A 19,459-nucleotide genomic window follows, 5' to 3' on the forward strand; every position below is an offset into this window, starting at 1 on the left:
TGCAAACAAGTCAAAAGCCAACAGCCTGCAAAAATTTAATTAAACCAAATAATTCCCTTTTTTATTTCAGTACCCCCGTACATATCCCCGCCGCTACAAATAACAAAGGAGACGTTACTGGGCGCCAACGCGACACTGCAGTGTGACGTCATCGGCTTCCCGCTACCCGCCATACGCTGGCTCTTTGAAGGCAATCCCCTCACTGATAACACTACGGATTTGAGGTAATTTACATGTACATCAAAAAGCGTTATTTTCTCTAGATTTAAATCCTTGAGTCCAACGAATGTTGGATATGTTACGGTTGAAGCCAGAAGCTGCTACACCTAGTTTTAGCCAGGTGAACCTTTAGGGTACCGCAGCACAGCTGTGGCCCGGCAGTTCGAAAGAGTTACCGCGGCTCTGGTACATAAAGGGTTAAGAAGGAACATGATGAGTTTTAGTCACGTCACGCTGCACCTACAGTAGGACAAACAAACAAATATTTTGCTCTGTCGAACATAAGTATAGGTAACCTTACTTTTAACTGCTAAAAAGGCTTAACCTTCGAAAATGTTGGATGTGAAGGGTGTGCGTTTTTGGAGGTGTCTCATGTAATCCTGACATTTGAAAAGTGCTGTTTTTCAGCATACCTTGAATAAACGATTTTTATTTTGATTTTCAGCTTCAACGACGTAGGTAACTTGTACATAGTAAACGCAAGTGTAAAGCATGAAGGTCTGTATATCTGTGTAGCTGAGAATAATGGAGGCGTCGCCGAACAAACTACCTTCCTTAAAGTTAACGGTGAGTTTATGGGCAGTAGCTTATGTAGTCAAAAATTGACCAAAAACTTGGTCCACACTACATTAACTTTTATGAAAGCTAATAAAAAAAATATACATATATGTTGACTGACTTTAAGTCAATACTTTGACGTTGCTTACAAGGAACCTGCGTCTGTGTTACTAAGGCGAAGAATCTTATAATGTTGAATGTAATGTGACACAAATCCGTTTTTTTTTTACAATCTTTATACTGTAGGCATTTACGTAATATGAAAAAATTGTCTAGCTCCCCTAAGCTCTTATAGCTCTTCTCTGTATCGGGAAGACAAACTAAAGAAATATATATAGTTTTCAAATTCAATTAAAATATATTTTTCCAGAGCCTCCTAGAATACTAGAAGACAACTACACAGGGCCATACATAGCAACTGACATGGACACAGTACTGACGCTCGCGTGTCCCGCGACAGGCAAACCTAAACCTTTTGTCGTTTGGTCTAAGGACGAGTTTTATTTGAACAACGGTATGACATCTTTATTTCATGCTTTTTCAATACTCATTACAGCAATAAGGGATAGTTTGACGACCTTGACGGCGCAATGGTCATCATGCCGGACTGCCGAACCTGCGGTCCCGGGTTCGATTCCCGGTTCGGTCGACATTTGTGTGATGAGCATGCTTGTTGGCCGTGGTCTGGGTGTTATAATTTGTATTTATAAATAAGTATATATGTAGCTATATGTAGTTTATCAGTTGTGTTAGCACCCATAACACAAGTTAATTAATAACTTACCATAGGGGCTAGCCGACCGTGTGTGAAAAGTGTCCCGACATTATTTATTTAATTTATTTATTTATTATAGTTATATTATTGTGTTTTTAATTTTGTTAGTCCGCAGTCAAGACGACTCCGGCTTTGAATGCCGGATCGTTGTAAAATGTAGCAATTAATAGTAAAAAAAAAATAGCATTCAGGACATCACTCAGAACTTTTGCTTTATCTAAAAGTCAAAAGTAAAAAAAAAATCTACCGTTACAGGGATATGAATTCAATAAATACAATAAAGGTTTAGATATATTTAAAGTAAATAAATATTTAATATTTCAGATCCTCGCTACGCCATAAACACGGATGGCACATTGAGTATAAAGTCTCCTTCTGAGGACATGAGCGGCAACTACACTTGTACAGTCAGCAACTCAGTCGGAAATACTAGCAAAACGATGCCCGTTGAAATATATTGTGAGTATATAATATACATACCTTGATATTTGTCAAATATACTTAAATCTGGAAAAAACTAAATCGAATTAAGAACCTCTCCCCTTTTCGAAGGTCGTTGAAAAAACATTTTTTTTTTAAATGGAATTACATATTTAACTCATGTTTTATAATTAGAAATTGAGTCAGTTCTCTCTGACGGTAGTGGCTAATATTTGGAATGATCTTTGCAAGGATTTTATACCACACTAGCAAACCCGGCGAACGTCGTTTCGCCACCAGATGGTTTTTCCTGATTTTTTTTTGCTATCAACCTCACGGAGCCCGAGACCTTTCCAATGAATGCAAAACAGTGGAAAACGGTTCGTGCGTTCTGGACTTATAGCGTCAGGAAGGAAAACCCGACTTATTTTTATATAATAGATGAGTTGTATTTTTTGACGTGACAACGTCTTATAAATCGATGGAGCCGGCTGCACGCACGAAAAAACATGACTCATGCGGCGTTACCACGCTCTGAGGCGTTCCGTTTAAGACTTGAAGTGCAAGCGAGAGCACGCAACGAGCGACAAAGAGGCACGATCGGCCTCCGCTTTCGGCAGCGTTCGACATCTGACGATCAATTTCTTATGACGTTGTCACGTTCGACTATCGTCAGTAAACCGACTTTACAGACAACCGTTTTTTCTAATGATTTTAGTTCTCCTTAAAATTAAGCTATTCTTCAATGAAGCTTTACATTCGGTTCTATAAACTGCCTTTTTTATTCGCAGTAAGGAATCCACCTTCTTTCTATTAACTTTAAGGATGATATTTGCTTGTCCCCAGCCATCCCTACACATATGCAATCAGAAGAGAGTTTGTCCTCAGTGACGTTGTTGGAAGGAAGTGACGTCACACTCCAGTGTCCGCTACGAGCGACGCACACACTCAAATGGTACAAGGTTCGATTTTACACTATGACGTATCACATAATATATAGTTTTTTTTGTCAATTTCGTTTGTCACATATTTAGAGTTAGGAGCAATTAATAAATACATATGTTTGTTATTGTTTTGTTTTTAGTGAATTAATGCTTAATTATCACCATCTGCTTAGGCAGTTCGCCTGGTACATATTTTGAAGGGGTCGATTCGCCCAATTTTAATTTCGTCACAAAAAATATGATTTGAAAAGTTACGATTGGCACTTGCATGCCTCTTAAATTCGGGCCAATCGACTACCAACCCCTTATATTGGCGTCGGCTTTCAGTATCGGATGCGGCTGAGTACCAGTGTGTTACAAGGAGCGACTGTCTATCTGACCTCCTCAACCCAGTTACCCGAGCAACCCGATACTTGGACCGACCGTTCCAAGCTTTGCTCGGGTTTAGGTAGCCACTAATTGGTTAAGTGGAATCCCTACTAATATTATACATGCGAAAGTAACTCTGGATGTCTGTCTGTCTGTTACGCTTTCACATCTAAACCACTGAACTGATTTTAATAAAATTTGGTACAGAGATAGAGTTGACCTTGAGAAAAAACAAGGGATAGTTTTTATCCTGGACTTTTGCAGAATTCTCTTGAAAACGCGATATAACCGAACTCTACGCGGGCGGAAGCTAGTTCTATATAAATGTTTACTATTTAATTTACCTTACAGAATGCAAAACTGCTGTCAACCGGTCCCCTTCACCTGCACAATGTATCGCGAACGAACTCATCAACATATTCGTGCGTTGTATCCAACGCCGTCGGCTCCGCTCACTCTAAAGTACAAGTTAATGTGGAATGGCCGCCTAAGTTTGTGCGGAATACGACAAAAAGTTTGGAGGTTGTGAAAGGAGAAGATGAGTATTTAGATTGCGCTGTAGACGCGAAACCTAAGGCTAAGGTTAGTTAAAACAATATTGGCCTTACTACAAAAACTTAAACACCTGATTTACACTTGTCTAAAAAAATTGTGGCTGCAAAATGAACCATATGTCAACGTCATAATTTGACATTTTTTAGACAAGGCTTAAACTGACGTTTAAAAGTTTATGTGGTAAGACGGTATAGATTTATGATTATTTTCAACCCTGGTTCTAAAGGGACGACTTAATACACTACAGAAGACTGTAAGATACCTTTTCTCCATATTAATTTTCTTAGAGATCTGAATAAGGCATAATGATAGTAACACCATGTAGTCAATTAATTAAAACTAGTCATAAATTTGTAAATAACCACATTTTATAACCCATACATCTACATATTTGATAGTGTACTACACACTATTAAATATCTTGTGTTTTGTTCATACCAAATTGTGTTAATTGAAAAACCTTCTTGCAGACGAAATGGGTGTTCAACTCCAAAACCCTGGTATTTGAAGACAAAGACTATTTAAAACTAATTAACGCACAGCCACACAACGCGGGCATATACAAATGTATCGTTAGTAATATTCACGGGACTGTCATCAAGGAATTCTCTTTAAATGTTCTAGGTAAGTAAGATTCACAATTAAAATAAATCTATATATTCCATAATTTAGTTCAAGATTATATTATGTAAAATAAATATTATTTAGAAATGATGTATATTTAAAGTTACCTTTAGTTTCATTAAGTATTTATAACTCAAGAATTTCTGAACCGATTTTAAAAATTTTTAGTTGACCTTATCCAGGTATAGTAAAAAATATATTTTATGTTAACCATTCAAAATGTATTGTTTCAGAACCACCGTTTATATCAGAGTTTGACATGTTAGACGTTCAGTTGAAAGAAGGCGTGAATGCGACGTTAGAATGCAACGCTAGAGGAACGCCTGCTCCTAAACTCACCTGGACTTATAAGTATGTATTATATTCATTTTTTAACAGTTTTCATGAACATTATCGTCAACTGCACCATTTTTTTTTCTTTTATCTCCTGGTAAAAAAAGGAGTTTTCTATCAAGTGATAATTGGACCAGAATGTCTTGCCAATCAACACAATAAATGGAACATTATTTCCCGTGGGAACCTCTACACGAACCCGGATAAAAAGTAGCCTATAGCCTTCCTCGATAGATGGGCTATTTATTTAACACTGAAATACTTTTTTTTAATCGAACCAGTAGTTCCTAAGATTAGCGCATTCAAACAAACAAACTCTTCAGCTTTATAATTTTAGTATAGATTTTAAATATTCACACAAATACTGTTTCACAGCAACACGAACTGGCATGAACACAACTCGAGCCTATCAAGTAGCAACATAACTAGGCAATCAGAAGGTATATACCGCTGTGACGCTACGAACAAAGCCGGGGCCACACACATAGTGTACCGAGTGACCATCGTCGCCGCTCCTTACGTCGATGACGTTATAGCGTTCAGCAATGGAGAGGGAATTTCTGTTGACGGGAAATTGGAAGTTGTGGTAAGGCCTTTGTAGTTTAAATCAAAGTTTGAAAGAGCTACAAGAGCTCTCCAACTGTTTTTGCTTAGAGAAAATTGGGTGTACCTCGTAAGTATATGGTCCCTTGTGACGCTATAAACAAAGTGTACCGAGTGATCATCGTCGCCGCTCCTTACGTCGACGACATTATAGCGTTCAGCAATGGAGAGGGAATTTCTGTTAACGGGAAATTAGAAATTGTGGTAAGGCCTTCATAGTTTACCAGGTTAACAGCAATAGAGTTAAACTTGGGCTCCCCAACTGTTTTTGCTTAGAGAAAATTGGGTGTACCTAGTTAGTATGGTCCGTTGTGACGCTATAAACAAAGCCGGGGCTACATACATTCTAATACAGAGTGACCATCATCGCCGCTCCTTACGTCTCGATGACATTATAGCGTTCAACAATGGCGAGGGAATTTCTGTTAATGGGAAATTAGAAATTGTGGTAAGGCCTTTATAGTTTACCAGGTTAACAGCAAAAGGGTTAAGCATGGGCTCTATAACTGTTTTGCTAAAAGATAATTGGGTGTACGTACCTATTTGGTAAGATTCGGGCATAATTTCGTTTTTGTTTCATGACAGAAGAAAAAGGTATTTTTTAACTTGATTACATAGGGGAATAGGTGAACTATCTTTTTTTTTAACTCATCAAAAATAAATCATCAAATGACCCCTCCCGCTGTGGGCTAGCAGCGGCGAGGGAGTGTCAGACTCTTACTGACTTAAAACCGTCATGTTCCGTCGTAGGCCTTTTATGTATCAGGGCCGCGGTAACTCTTTCGAATAGGTGAACTATCTTACATTTACCTCACTGGCCTTGCGGTCACAAGCGATTTTGAAGTACATATTTGATTGTCGGCCGATTAGTATGACGGTATTCAGTGTTCCGCCTAATACATGAAAGCAGCTGAATAGCGAATAGTAACTGAATATCCGTTGAAAGTTATCAACATCAAGGAGTGCACAAAAATCCATGAATATTGCTTTTCTTTCACATAGCTATAGATAGATAGATAGATAGATAGATATACTTTATTAGGTACACCAATTTTACAATTTTGATCTAAATCTAGTTAAGGTAGGTGACATAATGGGCGGTCTTATCGCTAAGAGCGATCTCTTCCAGACAACCTTAGGATGGATTGAGACGAGAAGGAAAAGATTATACGGTAGGCAGTTAGGCTAAGTGTACACTTGCTCCTGCAATTTGCGCACCTAAATATTATTACCATAAATACTTAAATTATAAACTAAATATATATACATACATATATGTTTATATATATATAAAATAATAACAATAAATACATATATACCTTTAAGATACACCTCTACATACCTAAATCTTTTTCGCACATACCTTATGTCAAAAATAAAATCTCTTCCAGCAAGGGTCTCGCATACGTATAGCATGCAAAGCAACGGGTAGCCCTACCCCAGACATTCAGTGGATAAAACAAGGGCAAGTAGTCGGTGAGAATTCCTATGACATCGACTATGCGGATCTAGTACTAAATAATGTTCAGGTCAGACAGGCAGGAGTCTATACTTGCGTGGCTAATAATGAAGGCGGGACGAATGAGAGGACTGTGAAAATTGAAGTGTTGGGTAAGTTGGCTTTAATAAAGTTTTTTTTTATCTGTCCCACTGTTGGGCAAAGGCCTAATTCTGTCTCCACACCTCTTGATCCTTCGATTACCTACCATCGGTGGTTAATTGGTAGAATGCTTAATAAAGTTCAAATTAAAAATTATAAATCAGAGCCGTTGTGTTACTAAAATTAAGTATCGTTTTTTTACAATAAGTCATCCTGAAATAATGGGCTTATTCTTGATGATTACGCATGGCGTTGCGTGGTCAGATATCCCTGGCAGTTTGTAGCACGTCGTGCAGCCGTGTGTACGTACGTGAATTGTAAATATTAAACTTTGAATGAATATTGTATTCGTCTGTTATAGATAAAAAGTTACGATTCAACTAACCGGTATCATAAGTACAACACTGCACAAATAAGCTAGCAACATTATTTGTAAGTTTGACATTTTGCAAGTGTCAATTTAGTCTACGAAATTAAAAACCAGACTATAGACAATGGTAGCTGTATGGCCATATATCGTTTCTGATTAATTTTACTGCTCTTCTTCCTAAATCATCTAGGTAAATACGATTACGAACGTGCCCAAAAAAACTTAATATTCCACATTACAGAACCGCCAAAAATATTCCAAACGCTTTTCCAAAATGACAACACATCATCAAATGAGGTCCATTTAGAAGTACTATCGAGGCAATCGTTCTACCTACATTGTCACCCTTATGGCAATCCTTTGCCCGAAGTTTACTGGTTCAAAGACGATGTGCCCTTAAAACTGTTTGATGACGCCATGGTGACCACTGACTTCGGGGAAGTCATTGTCGTCAAAAAGGCAGTGGAGAGTCAATCAGGCAATTATACGTGTGTTGCCAGAAATAAAGTGGGGAATACCAGTGTTGTTTATTTAGTTGATGTTTTGGGTGAGTATTTTTTATTTATTTATTAGTTTTTTTGAAGTGGAGAAATATCAGGTAATTGCATTGCATTGCATTAATGCAGTCCTGTGGCTCTATCGTCTGAAATATTTAAATGTTTCTGAAGTCACACAACAAAAATAATGTTATTTATTATCCATAATAATGTCATCACCCTCTTTTCTTAAATATGGACATTGACTTCGGCATCCAATGGCTTATTTTATATGGACTGACTGCCCATCTGACCTCCACAAACTTTAGTAAGGCTAGTAGTCAGATATTCTGGTTTCTGTGTGCCAGTATTCGGTCTCTGACATTCAATTGTTTTCAGTACCGCCGCCATCTCCCAAAGAATCCACGAAGAAGATTACAGCAGGTTTTGGAAAGCCATTAGTTCTAAATTGCCCAGCCGTGGGCAGTCCATTGCCGGAAGTTATGTGGATAAAACATCCGTACACTGAAATAAGTGGAGATACGAGAATACTACTGTCTGAAGATAATTTTGACTTGGTGAGTATTTTTTGTAGGTATTGCAATGATTGACTAAGGCTTATTCTCGCCAAGTTTTTCCCCAACTACATATTTTGGGGTCGTTTTCCTTTCTCAGCGGTTGCAGCAGGGAACTATTGTTTTACATGCAGCTTCGGGTTCCACAGCTTATTGTAACCCAACAAAACGAAATTTAAGCTCGCCCGAAAATTAAATAAACTGCCTCGAATTTAATCCGAACGTGCGCAAAAAGTTAACTTAACCAATATGTAGGTATTTATTATACTAGGAAAAATATTATTTACAGTGAATATCTTCTTTCCAGATAATCAACCAAACACAAGTTACTGACAGCGGCAAATATTCCTGCATTATGACGAACAAAGTTGGTACAACCGAGGTTATATTCGACGTTACGGTACAAAAACCGCCGTCCATTGCTGCTAATGTAGGCAGTAATTTGATTGAAGGACACGTGGTCGCGTTGAAACGAAGCATTGTACTGAAATGTGAGGCTGACGGATATCCCTTGCCTAAAATTACTTGGCTCAAGGTATTTTTTTTATAGGTTGCGTTTGTGTTTATGGAAAACTGCAATGTATGTAATTTTAGCATCAATAGGCGCCTACAAATATTTGAATAAAATTCTAAACACTTAAGTAACTCAGAATCTGACTTAAACTCGTCAAGGCAGGCTGGAGATCACGGGTTTGATTCCCGGCTTAGTCAATAATTTGGATCAAGTAGAATTTTCTCTTTAGCAGTCCAAAGTCTCATTTATTTATAAATGAAAATTATTCATGTTTATTAATATACATCACACTTTCCAGGATACCCAAGCCCTAAGCGAGAGTTTATCGAACATACAAAGAGTATTAGGCAACAGCCTATTGGCGATATGGAGTGCTGACGTCAAAGACGCAGGCCAGTACATCTGTGTGGTGGAGAACGAAGCCGGGACTGCGCATCGGAGGTACAATGTCGCTATACAAGGTGGGTTATTCGTACATACTATTAAAACGATTGATATATTGACTATAGGAAAAATATTTGTGTACCTTCTCCGAAAAATAACAATAAATAATAACAAAAACGAAGATGTGGGCGTAAAAATAATACAATTTATCTCTCATAGATTAGACGAAAGTCTTATAGAAGTAAATGTGCGGTTCTTGATATTTTCCGCTGACATATATAAATGAAAGAACATAATATTAAATAGGCTATATAATATGAGGCACAAGTCAAAACTGCTGCCATTTTGAACGTAACTTTAGAAAATGCTTCTATTCTATGACAACAGATTATTATTGTCTTTGGTTCTACAGAAAGAGCATTAATCATGATGCATGCTGGCTCAATTTAGACAACTATTAGAACATTCATTCATGGTCATTTTTCATTGGCTTGCTAAACATTTATGTACAAAATATTTACTCGTTCCTTCCAGTGCCCGCTAAATGGAGTCCGTGGTCTCAATGGTCGTTGTGCAACACTACCTGTGGCCTAGGCTATCAACAGAGATCTAGGTCCTGCTACTACATTGATGATAACAATAATACTATTGGTAAGCATATCTACTTATATTTAATTACGATGTCTTGTGAAAATAATGCTTAATGAAAGTGGGTGTAATTTGAATATCTATAATCTTTAAAAGGCTTTTCATAAAGTTAGTCACTATCAAATTATAATACTACATAATTGAAATAAAAACCATAGTTTTTTAAATGATACTTATAAGTATTTAGGCACATGAAAGGCAAAAATGAAAAAGAAAGTAACTAAATCATAATGAATAAATATGTTTTCTTAGGTGTACCGCAAGGACATATTCTGAGATCAACTCAGTTTCACATTCATTTTTTAGTTGACTGTCCTGTTCTGTTTTAAACTCAATTTGATATTTCAGATAGTTCTTCGAAATCAGAGAAGATAATTCTAGATCAGTCAGCGTGCAAGGGTCCTACGGTAGATAAACGGAAATGTCACATGCCTCCTTGTGATGTAAGTACCTACAGTTAATATTCTTTGATACAATTATATATTATCCTCATCATTATCTGTATATCCTGCCTTTTCCTTCCTATTACTCCTTATTATTGGCAGCTACCAGTCTAACGAGACCCGACCGCCTATCTAACCTCCTCGATTCAGTTACCATACAACATATTATGTAGTTGTAATACTGTCCTATATTGTTTCGGCTGGTATCTATTTCAATGGTAATAAAGCATTTAATGGGTTTTTAAATCAAATATAATTATTTTGGATTTAACCAAAAATAGCATAACATTAAATTCCTCCGCTCTGGAAGTTTTGACATAATATGTTACATACTTTATTAATTACATATTTATAAGAAAAATAATATTATTAAGGTTGATGAATCAAAGCCTCGTTGGTCCGTATGGTCGAGATGGTCAGAATGCTCGGCCACTTGCGGCGTCGGCACTCAGGCGCGGACCCGACGCTGCAAGACTAAAGCCAGGTGTGATGGCGATAATGTACAGGTATGGAACTTTCTGGAAAATTCTTCAACATTTGTAACTGGAGGGAAACTGCACGCAATTTTGAATGGTCCATCGTTTTGACGTCTTATGGATAGATAAATGATTTCATTTCTTTTAAACCGGTGGAACTAATCAAAAGATTATTAACAATGTTGCATACTAACAAAATAGTTTGAAGAATATCTTGACCTAGACTTTCATACGGTTGGTTTCTGAGTACCGCAGGTAATATCGTTAATAAGAATGAAAATTAATTGATAAACTTTCGACAAAGGTGTTTAGAAGATGGCCAAAAGAGATTAAAATTTTTATATTATTTTACGTTTTTCAGATCAAGAAATGCGATGGCCTTCCTCTATGCAGTCCTACTTCGAGTGCAGCTGATGCCGACGTTTTTGAAAGCAAAGAGGATAATGGCGATGGCGTATGTTTTGATATTTGACTTTATCCCAAACTTATTAATAAAGTCTACATGTTTTGCCTGCAATCAGCGTACCAAAAATTTTGCAAAAAGCTTGATATTCCCATTTCTGCTCGGCTCTCATTTTAAAAAAGAATCCAATTTGCAGGATAATTATTTACCAGACCAGACGTTCGAGTTGCAACCAGAAGTGATAAATTCACATTTCTCACCGGACGTCGAAGAATTTTACAGCACATCAGGTAAATTTTAATATTTCCGAAGTATATGTGTTAATAATAGTTAGTTTTACAAACATATTTCACCACAAAGAATCCGGCACACTCTTCCACCGACCCCAGGTGAACTATATAGTCCATCATCTGTCTAACCTTGGTAAAAGGACTATATGAAAGAATTGAACTATGGCGGGCATTGATGTATATCAATGATGAAAACATTCCAGTCTCGAAGCTATTCCTCAGTGTCAACAGAAATAATACCTACTAAAATGACAATAATAAAATGATGAATATTTGAATGCGAACATAAACGAGAAAATATATTTCAGGATCGCAATCAGCCACGGTGTTCTACGACGTTAGTGTGTCTGATAACTTGGACCACAGCGACAGAGGTCCCTGCGACCCTGGATATAGGCACAATAAGACGGCTAACACTTGCGATGGTATGTTTTAACTTTCACTGGTAACAGATAAAGTGTCAGTTATCTATCGGAGAGCACGTTAATGTCGGTCCTGTTTGTAATCTCTCTCCGGTCGTGTCGGATTGCCGTCCCATCGGGTTATGAGAGTAAAGGAATAGTGAGTGCACCTGTGTCTGCGCAAATGCTCGTGAACTATAATATGTCCTGCGCAGCTGGCTGATGTCCTGATGTGAGAACAGCCGCCGTGACCGAAAACGTGGACGCCATTATAGTTGATGCCATCTGCCAGATAGAGGCTGCTTATAATGACTAACAGATATTGTGATATCTGGGCAAACCAAAAGTTAAAGTTTATACAAAATGTTTCTATCTAGTTTTAAATACTTTGATTTTTTTTAATACTTTGATTTATGCTGATTGCTTACTTTATCATTGTTTTTTTTTTTTTAACAGACGTGGATGAATGCGAATTCGAGACGAATCGGTGTCACTCGACTCAAGTGTGCTTGAACACGGACGGCGGGTATCGATGCTCCTGTCCACCCGGGTACCTGTCTCTAGCGGCCGGACAACGGTGCTTAGGTGAGTCATTATATACGTATAAGTACCTACTAATATTATAAAGAGGAAACATATTTTTGTATGTTTGTGAAGGCTCCGAACTATTGAACCGAATTGAAAAATCCTTTGATTGATGGGACACCATACATTTCTTATTTATACAGGAACTAGCTGCCATAACTTAACTGGGTTGTGTAAATCTATAAGTTGAGCCGCTTCATATTGATGTAATAATGAATGTGAATAAGAATTTGAAATATACTCGATTGCGAGTATATTTCAAATTCTTATTCTATCAGCATGAATGTGAATGGATGTAGAGAAAGAGGATGACGTAAGAGACAATGGATGAGTAGTTTGGAAGTCAACTTGGCAAGAAATAATGTTAGACGATGGCAGACATAAGCCTACGCAGACTCCAAATAAATTTGGGATAAGGGCAGGAGTATGATGAGGATGGCGATGAAAAAAGCCTTTGACTTTGTTGACCTACAGCTCTTGTTCCCAGATATAAACGAGTGTGAACTAGAAACGGACGGGTGTTCTCACTCGTGCGTGAACACGGCGGGCGGCTACGTCTGCGCCTGTCCGCGCCATCTACGCCTGCATCTCGACAAGCATCACTGTGTCACTCGTAAGTACTACGCTGTAAGGTCTATTTTGCAATAGCAATCGTCTTATTAAGGAGTCACTAAGAGCATACATTTGGTATTATTGTTTATTTCGTATAAAAATATTAAATATAATAAAGTAATTAATTAAATAAATCCATAGTCCACGATCTTTTAAGACAAGATACATACATAGTATTGTGAAATATGTTTTACTTTGCCGTATCAAAACTGTTGTCACATAGTTCTAGATTAATATTTGATTTGTTCTTGATTTTATATCGACGCCTTAGGGTGAAAACATCGTAAGTGTAAGGCAACATAACTTTAACAAGAGGAAGATATGCGATGTTATTTCGACATAATATTCTTAGAAACGCAATAAAAAAATATACGAGGTTTTCACTCTAAGAATATGTTATAGGAATTTAATCGCCAACTTCTTGTGTTTCTAATAGTTGTTCATCTTGTAAATATTCCCTCGAGTCTTCGGATGCGTTAGCGTCGTCCTGACTCTCGAAGTAGTCGCTGTTATATTCATAAGACGAGTCACAATCCGGATGCATTTTTCTGTATTTGATCATTCTTTTCACTATTGCTGGTGTCATGAAAAATAAAACCAATTTAAAAATTAATAATCGAACTAATTAATTTCAATTATGCATAGTTGTCTTAAAATATACAGAACAAAAGCCGTGTTAATATTATATTTTTGATTTGCTCACGTAGAATAAAGTTCGTTTATATTATAGGCAAACTCACAAAATATAAAGTTAGCAATGCAAAATTTACCTTTTCTATCAGAGCCCTTTTTATCGAAATTTGGGGGCGTGTTTTCTAAAATATACCATTGTGCATCTTCATAGGAATCTGCAAAAATATTAATGCATAACAGTCATATTTTTACCAACCAGGTATGATTCGTTAAGTTTATCATCCTCCTTCCTTTATCCCAATTATATTTGTAGCAATCATTCTTTCTAGCTGTCTCGACTTTCACACCATCCATCGTTTCTTAGGTCGTCCATTCAAGCGACATTCAAGCTCAAAACCTTCCTCACAACATGATCCTCATTCCTTCACATCCCATACTATGACAACTGGTTTCTGGTTTCCATATAGTTTTCTGGTTACCAGTGCCACTTTCAAACTATCTCTTAAATACTCATTCTTTATTATATGATTCGTTAAGTTACCTGCAGCATATTTTACAATAGACATGTAAGAGATCCATATGTCAGAAACGTTCTCATTGTTCAGCACACGATTTTCCGTATCCTCTGGGTCTTCAATAGGAAATGACACCATTACTCTTCTGTCTGTCGGTCTACGTTTCTTTATCCACGATGCAGGTATACATATAAAGTCATCAATATCATTGTAAGGCGATTCCGCGAATTGGATCACATAATATTGCGGCGCATTGGGTTGAATCTACAATTTGAAAAATCACTTGTAGGCAAACTCCTTCACCCGATATCAATCTGTTGCTGAATTATCTTGTTCTCTTTCATTCTTCAGTGCAAGCCATTCTCCGGTGCAAGCCATTGCCGGTCTCATACAGAAGGACTATGCATTGATTACTAGCGACACTTGCTTTATACGGATAGCTATTTGAACGTAGCGCCCAAGAGAAAAATTTTATCAGAACCATACACCTACCTGCTCAGGAATTCCTTCATTAGATTTATGATCAGCTACTTCTCGTGTATTTAAATCGTCAGGAGTTGGCATTTCATTTTGCATTACACTAAGGTTTTCCTCCAATCGTATAGATTCAGCTCTCTGAGTACATTGTACCACGTTTTCATGTAAATCTTTATTCATTTCTGACAGTGTAAGGTGTTGCATTTCACATGTCGTGTCTTCATCGCTCTCCGAAAGTATTTCGATAACTGCATCTTCAATAGTATTCCGATTGTCCGTGCTTACGACTGTTGCATTCGCTCTGGCTGTTTCTTCATGCAAAAGTAAAATAACATTATTATTATATTCTTAGGTTATCAAGATGAGAGCTTGAATGTCAAAACAAGTTGAAACATTTTGATACATCTTTGAATCTGTCTTCTTTCTATAATGATCCCTAATGTAACACAAAAAAAAAGAAATATTTTACCTGGATTATTTAAATTGATACATTTATTTTCGTAATCAATCATGAATTTGATATAATGTTGCGCTTGTTCATAATCATCTGTGAAACAAAAAAAAAACATTGCACTGCAGCTTCATTACATCGAAGTTTAAAACTGTAATAACAAATAAAAAAACCTCGCCTGTACTGTATTTCTCAATAGCTTGTCGCGAGATTTAAGTACTCGTATTTACTTTCTTAGTAAAATCGCGACAAGCTTTTAAAACATAAATCAGTAAAGTTACAGTAAAAGTTTATTTTTTTATTTTTAGCGCATTTAAATAAAAGCTTGTTTTTAAAGATTTTTTTACCTCAATTTATTTTATACTTTTTAGTTTTGATTTGGTAAAGTGCACTTTATTCTACTTGCCTGTCATGGGATACCCATAGGTATGGATGGGATTGAAAAAAATAGGTTATTCACCATTTTGTAGCGGCGGCTATCTTGGATTTTTATTTCGTAAAGTGCGATGTGTTCTACTTGTCAATCCCTTTCATTTGATACCCATATTGTATAGGTACTTTAAAAATAACTAGTCCGCCATCTTGTATATTTAGACATGTTGGATTTAGGATGACGTCACATAGCTTAACATGCATTGTCATCCAAACTAAACATGTATGCAAAATTGCAGCTCAATCGGTTGAGGGCAAGTGCCTTAAAATTGTGTTGTAAAATTCCACCCGAACACACATAGTTACATACATACATACATACATACATACATACATTGCAAGTTAAATAAAAGCTTGTAAAAAACCTCGCCTGTACTGTATTTCTCAATAGCTTTGTAAAAATCCCATTTCTCTGAAAAGTCTTCATCATTTTTGACACGTTGTTCTGTGGTTGCTATGTCTTCAATAGGATACGCTACTGTTACTTTTCCATCTCTCGACCAATGCTGACGTTGTCTCGAATGTTCATAGATAATCCATTTGAATGGTATGCATACATATGGTTTAATATCTGCATTAGGTAAACGCAAAAATTGTATCACGTAATATTTGCACTTGCCCACACTCGTCTGAAATTAAAAACTTAATTATTGTGCAGTACAAACAGTATTGTGGTATTTTCTTGTGGACTAGTAAACTATCGAACAATTATGTATATGCTTAAGAAAACCTCGATCCAGCAGATTTAGTTTTTGATATAAAAGCTACAATTTCTGGCACTTGCAAACACGTAGTTTTTTTGGTAATTTTGCTGTTACTAAATAATTTACGAAACATTAGGTGCGAGAAACATGCAGATTCTTTCATCATTTATCACTTACAGGATCGTATGTTGCCGAATCAGGACTTTCATTGTTGACTTCTTCATGAGAAACTTCATGAGTTGGCTGTCGATTTTCATTGATGTTGTCATTTTTCTGACACGTCTGTTCTTTGAATGTTACTTTGATCTGATTTGGTTGAGTTGCTGTTTCAATGTTTATCTCAATTTCTCTTTCGATTTTATTATTATCTACTGATAGAGCTTCCACGGGATCGTCGATAGAATTCCCACCATTAATTGTACTCGCAGGATATTCATTCATAGTATTGTAAGTGTTTTTGATAAGTACAGCATCCTTATAGGAATCTGCAAGAAATAAATAAGTAATGATGGTAAAATAATTTTACATACTGATGACTTGAACAGAAGTTATGGATGAACAAGTACAAACCTGTAGAATATTTCACAATACCCCCGAACAATTTCCAGGACGCTGAAAATAGTTCTTCTCTTTGAACACGTGATTCTGTCTCTGAAGGAACTTCAGTAGGATATTTTATAAGTGCCAGATTTGTTTCATTACGCTGTCTCACCCACGATTGGGGCACGCATACGTACTCATCGGCCTTTAAGTATTTACTTTTCAAGAGTTGTATCACGTGAAATCTGGGTTGAATGTTTTCCTAAGAATAAGAATAAAGAATATTAAAATCAAACAAATCACAAATCGTTTATTATATACTTTGAATACTACTATAGTATATAAGTAGTAGGAATTAATCCTTATTTTCTTGACTGTTTCAAACGATTTCTTCGAAAAAGTTGGTCATACCTACATGTAATTTTTCGTTAGTACCTGTTACTACACTTGCTGCAGGTAATATTGTATGTAAGTAAAGTAATTGTATACTCCATTAAAATAATTTACATACTTACAGAGGTAGATTTCTTTGACTGAGATTTCGAAGTCTTTCCTTGAGATTCATCGTAAATTCGCTTAAGTTTTAACATTACTCTACCGTCACGTTCGGACATCTCTGCTTTATGTACTGACGTATCATTTCCTTTGGTATTTTGTTTTTCATCTGAAACATTGAGGCTGACATAGAACTTAGACATTTAGAAAGCTCCCGTAGGTACAACACGTGTGCGAGTCCGACTCGTACTTGGTCGGTTTTCACGTTCCACCTCGTTTTTGTCTGTTGTTTGTGCACAGGAAGGTAACATTACGATGATACTTACCACGTTTCTTAGTTTCCGCAGAGTCTACATCTTTATCTAGCGTTTGGAAGACATTTTTGAGAATAAACTGCGCTTCGTCGTAGTCATCTATAAAGCAAAAAGAAAACACAGCATTTTTTTGAAAGTTTCACACACCCCTCACACACCAAGAGTATCACATTTCTTCAACTTCATTTCAACGAGTATTCGCCCTCGTTCTTCGTTATCTCGTAAAGAGATTTTTTAAGTTAGTTTATGCTCCTTTAAAGGCTACGAAATGAACTGAATTGAATAATTATTTCACTGTTGGAAAGCTGCACGTCTCTAAAGCACCTCCTATTTCACACATCCAAATCAGTTTGGTAGTTTTAATCGTTGAGCTCAACAAACACTTTCGCATTGACTACTTAGGTATTAGTAAGAATTACCTGTCGTGTGTCTAATAATGGTACGATATGTAGTGCATTTTTTCGGAGGTTTTTGTCTCCGTTTTATGCGCTTTTCTCGAACCACTGGGTCTTCTATAGGGTAATACACTGATACATCATATTTGCTAGGCCAACGTTGTTTTATCCACGACCATGGTACGCAAATAAATTTGTCAATACCAGGAACGGGCTGCTTTAATTGTACCAAATAGTACTTTGGAGATATTTTCATCTGAAATTGGAGAAACTCTACTATGTATATACAGCTAGTTAAAACAAGTCATGATCATCATCGCCCTGTCGTTATCCTAATTTCTTATTTGGAGTCCATGCAATATGCATTCTTCTTCCATACTTCTCTGTAAGTCTCAGCTAGGTACATTCTTATACCCATATCGTCTTTCACACAATTCATCCATCTTGCCTTTGGTCGTCGCCTTCCTTCCTCATAACATGACCATTGTACCTCCACATAACTCTTCCGTACCATGACAGCTGGCTTCTCTATTACTGTTACCATTTTCAAACTTGCATTTATATACTGATTTCTTTCTCTACCCACTGGCGTAACATCGTAACATCTTTGAAAATCGGATTATAATCAAGAAATAAACATTTACGATCTCTAAAGTCCTCAATATATTTCTTAAAAAGTCCCCTTGAGTTGGACAAAACGCTCCACAGAGCTGTGACAGTAAAATGAGTCACAACTCATTTATTTGGCGAACAAAACAATATTGTAGCAGAGCCCTAGAATATTAATGTAGTGTATATCTAAACTGGTCAAACAGTTATATAACATAAGTTTCTACGTATCAAAAATTATGCCCTGATAATCCCTCCCTTTTCAATTGTGAGAATGAGAAAAGCCGCCTCCCTCAGTAAGTAAACAAGAATGATGTGACGTCTCATAAACAAAACTATCACTACTTCTTCGAATTTTTCTTGATAGACCTCACTCCCTAACCATACCTTAACTCCTTTATACGCTTCTATATTATGTATACTTTATTCACAAATAAATTGAAATGAAACAGTGACACATGGTTATCATTTCAATAACATTATCGTGTACCACAACACTAATATCTATTTTTAAACGACCACAGCCGCGCTCGTGAATTTTGAGTCAACTGAACGTCCTTCAGTAGAACATTTACATATAAACATATACACTACATAATTGTGCGCAAAAGGGATAGAGAATGGGAAGGCCCCGGGTCATCCAATAGGCTCCAATAATCTTAATTGTCGGTTCAGTATTACGTCTAGTCTACTTTTTGAGTTTCTGCTAACGCATTA

General features: G+C 36.6%; 2 protein-coding genes across 2 annotated transcripts in view; one reads left to right on the plus strand and one right to left on the minus strand.

Moving 5' to 3' along the window:
* Positions 1–19,459, plus strand: part of LOC124635807 (hemicentin-1-like) — a 35,158-nt gene that overhangs the window by 15,015 nt on the left and 684 nt on the right. Inside the window, exons 24-45 of the mRNA XM_047171760.1 lie at positions 71–224; positions 665–786; positions 1,148–1,291; positions 1,877–2,011; positions 2,819–2,934; positions 3,637–3,867; positions 4,311–4,464; positions 4,698–4,815; positions 5,173–5,383; positions 6,792–7,011; positions 7,612–7,917; positions 8,246–8,424; positions 8,729–8,956; positions 9,234–9,396; positions 9,854–9,970; positions 10,316–10,410; positions 10,785–10,916; positions 11,248–11,340; positions 11,486–11,579; positions 11,888–12,004; positions 12,437–12,565; positions 13,053–13,178. Of these exons, the coding sequence (XP_047027716.1) occupies positions 71–224; positions 665–786; positions 1,148–1,291; positions 1,877–2,011; positions 2,819–2,934; positions 3,637–3,867; positions 4,311–4,464; positions 4,698–4,815; positions 5,173–5,383; positions 6,792–7,011; positions 7,612–7,917; positions 8,246–8,424; positions 8,729–8,956; positions 9,234–9,396; positions 9,854–9,970; positions 10,316–10,410; positions 10,785–10,916; positions 11,248–11,340; positions 11,486–11,579; positions 11,888–12,004; positions 12,437–12,565; positions 13,053–13,178 (3,384 nt within the window). The remainder of the gene's footprint in view (positions 1–70; positions 225–664; positions 787–1,147; positions 1,292–1,876; positions 2,012–2,818; positions 2,935–3,636; positions 3,868–4,310; positions 4,465–4,697; positions 4,816–5,172; positions 5,384–6,791; positions 7,012–7,611; positions 7,918–8,245; positions 8,425–8,728; positions 8,957–9,233; positions 9,397–9,853; positions 9,971–10,315; positions 10,411–10,784; positions 10,917–11,247; positions 11,341–11,485; positions 11,580–11,887; positions 12,005–12,436; positions 12,566–13,052; positions 13,179–19,459) is intronic.
* Positions 13,249–19,296, minus strand: LOC124635817. Its single transcript, XM_047171771.1, has 12 exons — positions 19,130–19,296; positions 18,158–18,389; positions 17,751–17,837; positions 17,445–17,593; positions 16,960–17,191; positions 16,567–16,874; positions 16,056–16,314; positions 15,272–15,349; positions 14,818–15,113; positions 14,352–14,589; positions 13,948–14,025; positions 13,249–13,753 (listed from the first exon to the last, which is right to left on the minus strand). Exons 2-12 carry the CDS (start codon positions 18,387–18,389, stop codon positions 13,584–13,586), a joined length of 2,127 nt encoding a protein of 708 aa, XP_047027727.1. The 5' UTR covers positions 19,130–19,296; the 3' UTR covers positions 13,249–13,583.

Source organism: Helicoverpa zea, chromosome 13 (genome assembly GCF_022581195.2).
Source record: "Helicoverpa zea isolate HzStark_Cry1AcR chromosome 13, ilHelZeax1.1, whole genome shotgun sequence".
Taxonomy (NCBI): domain Eukaryota; kingdom Metazoa; phylum Arthropoda; class Insecta; order Lepidoptera; family Noctuidae; genus Helicoverpa; species Helicoverpa zea.

Excerpts from the sequence above, each read along its gene's own strand:
- LOC124635817 (XM_047171771.1), bottom strand. The coding sequence starts at position 18,389 with ATGAAAATATCTCCAAAGTACTATTTGGTACAATTAAAGCAGCCCGTT. Across the intron at positions 17,192-17,444 it reads AGTCAAAGAAATCTACCTCT|GAAAACATTCAACCCAGATT; the intron begins GTAAGTATGTAA and ends TCTTATTCTTAG. Across the intron at positions 15,350-16,055 it reads TATTGAGAAATACAGTACAG|ATGATTATGAACAAGCGCAA; the intron begins GCGAGGTTTTTT and ends TTTGTTTCACAG.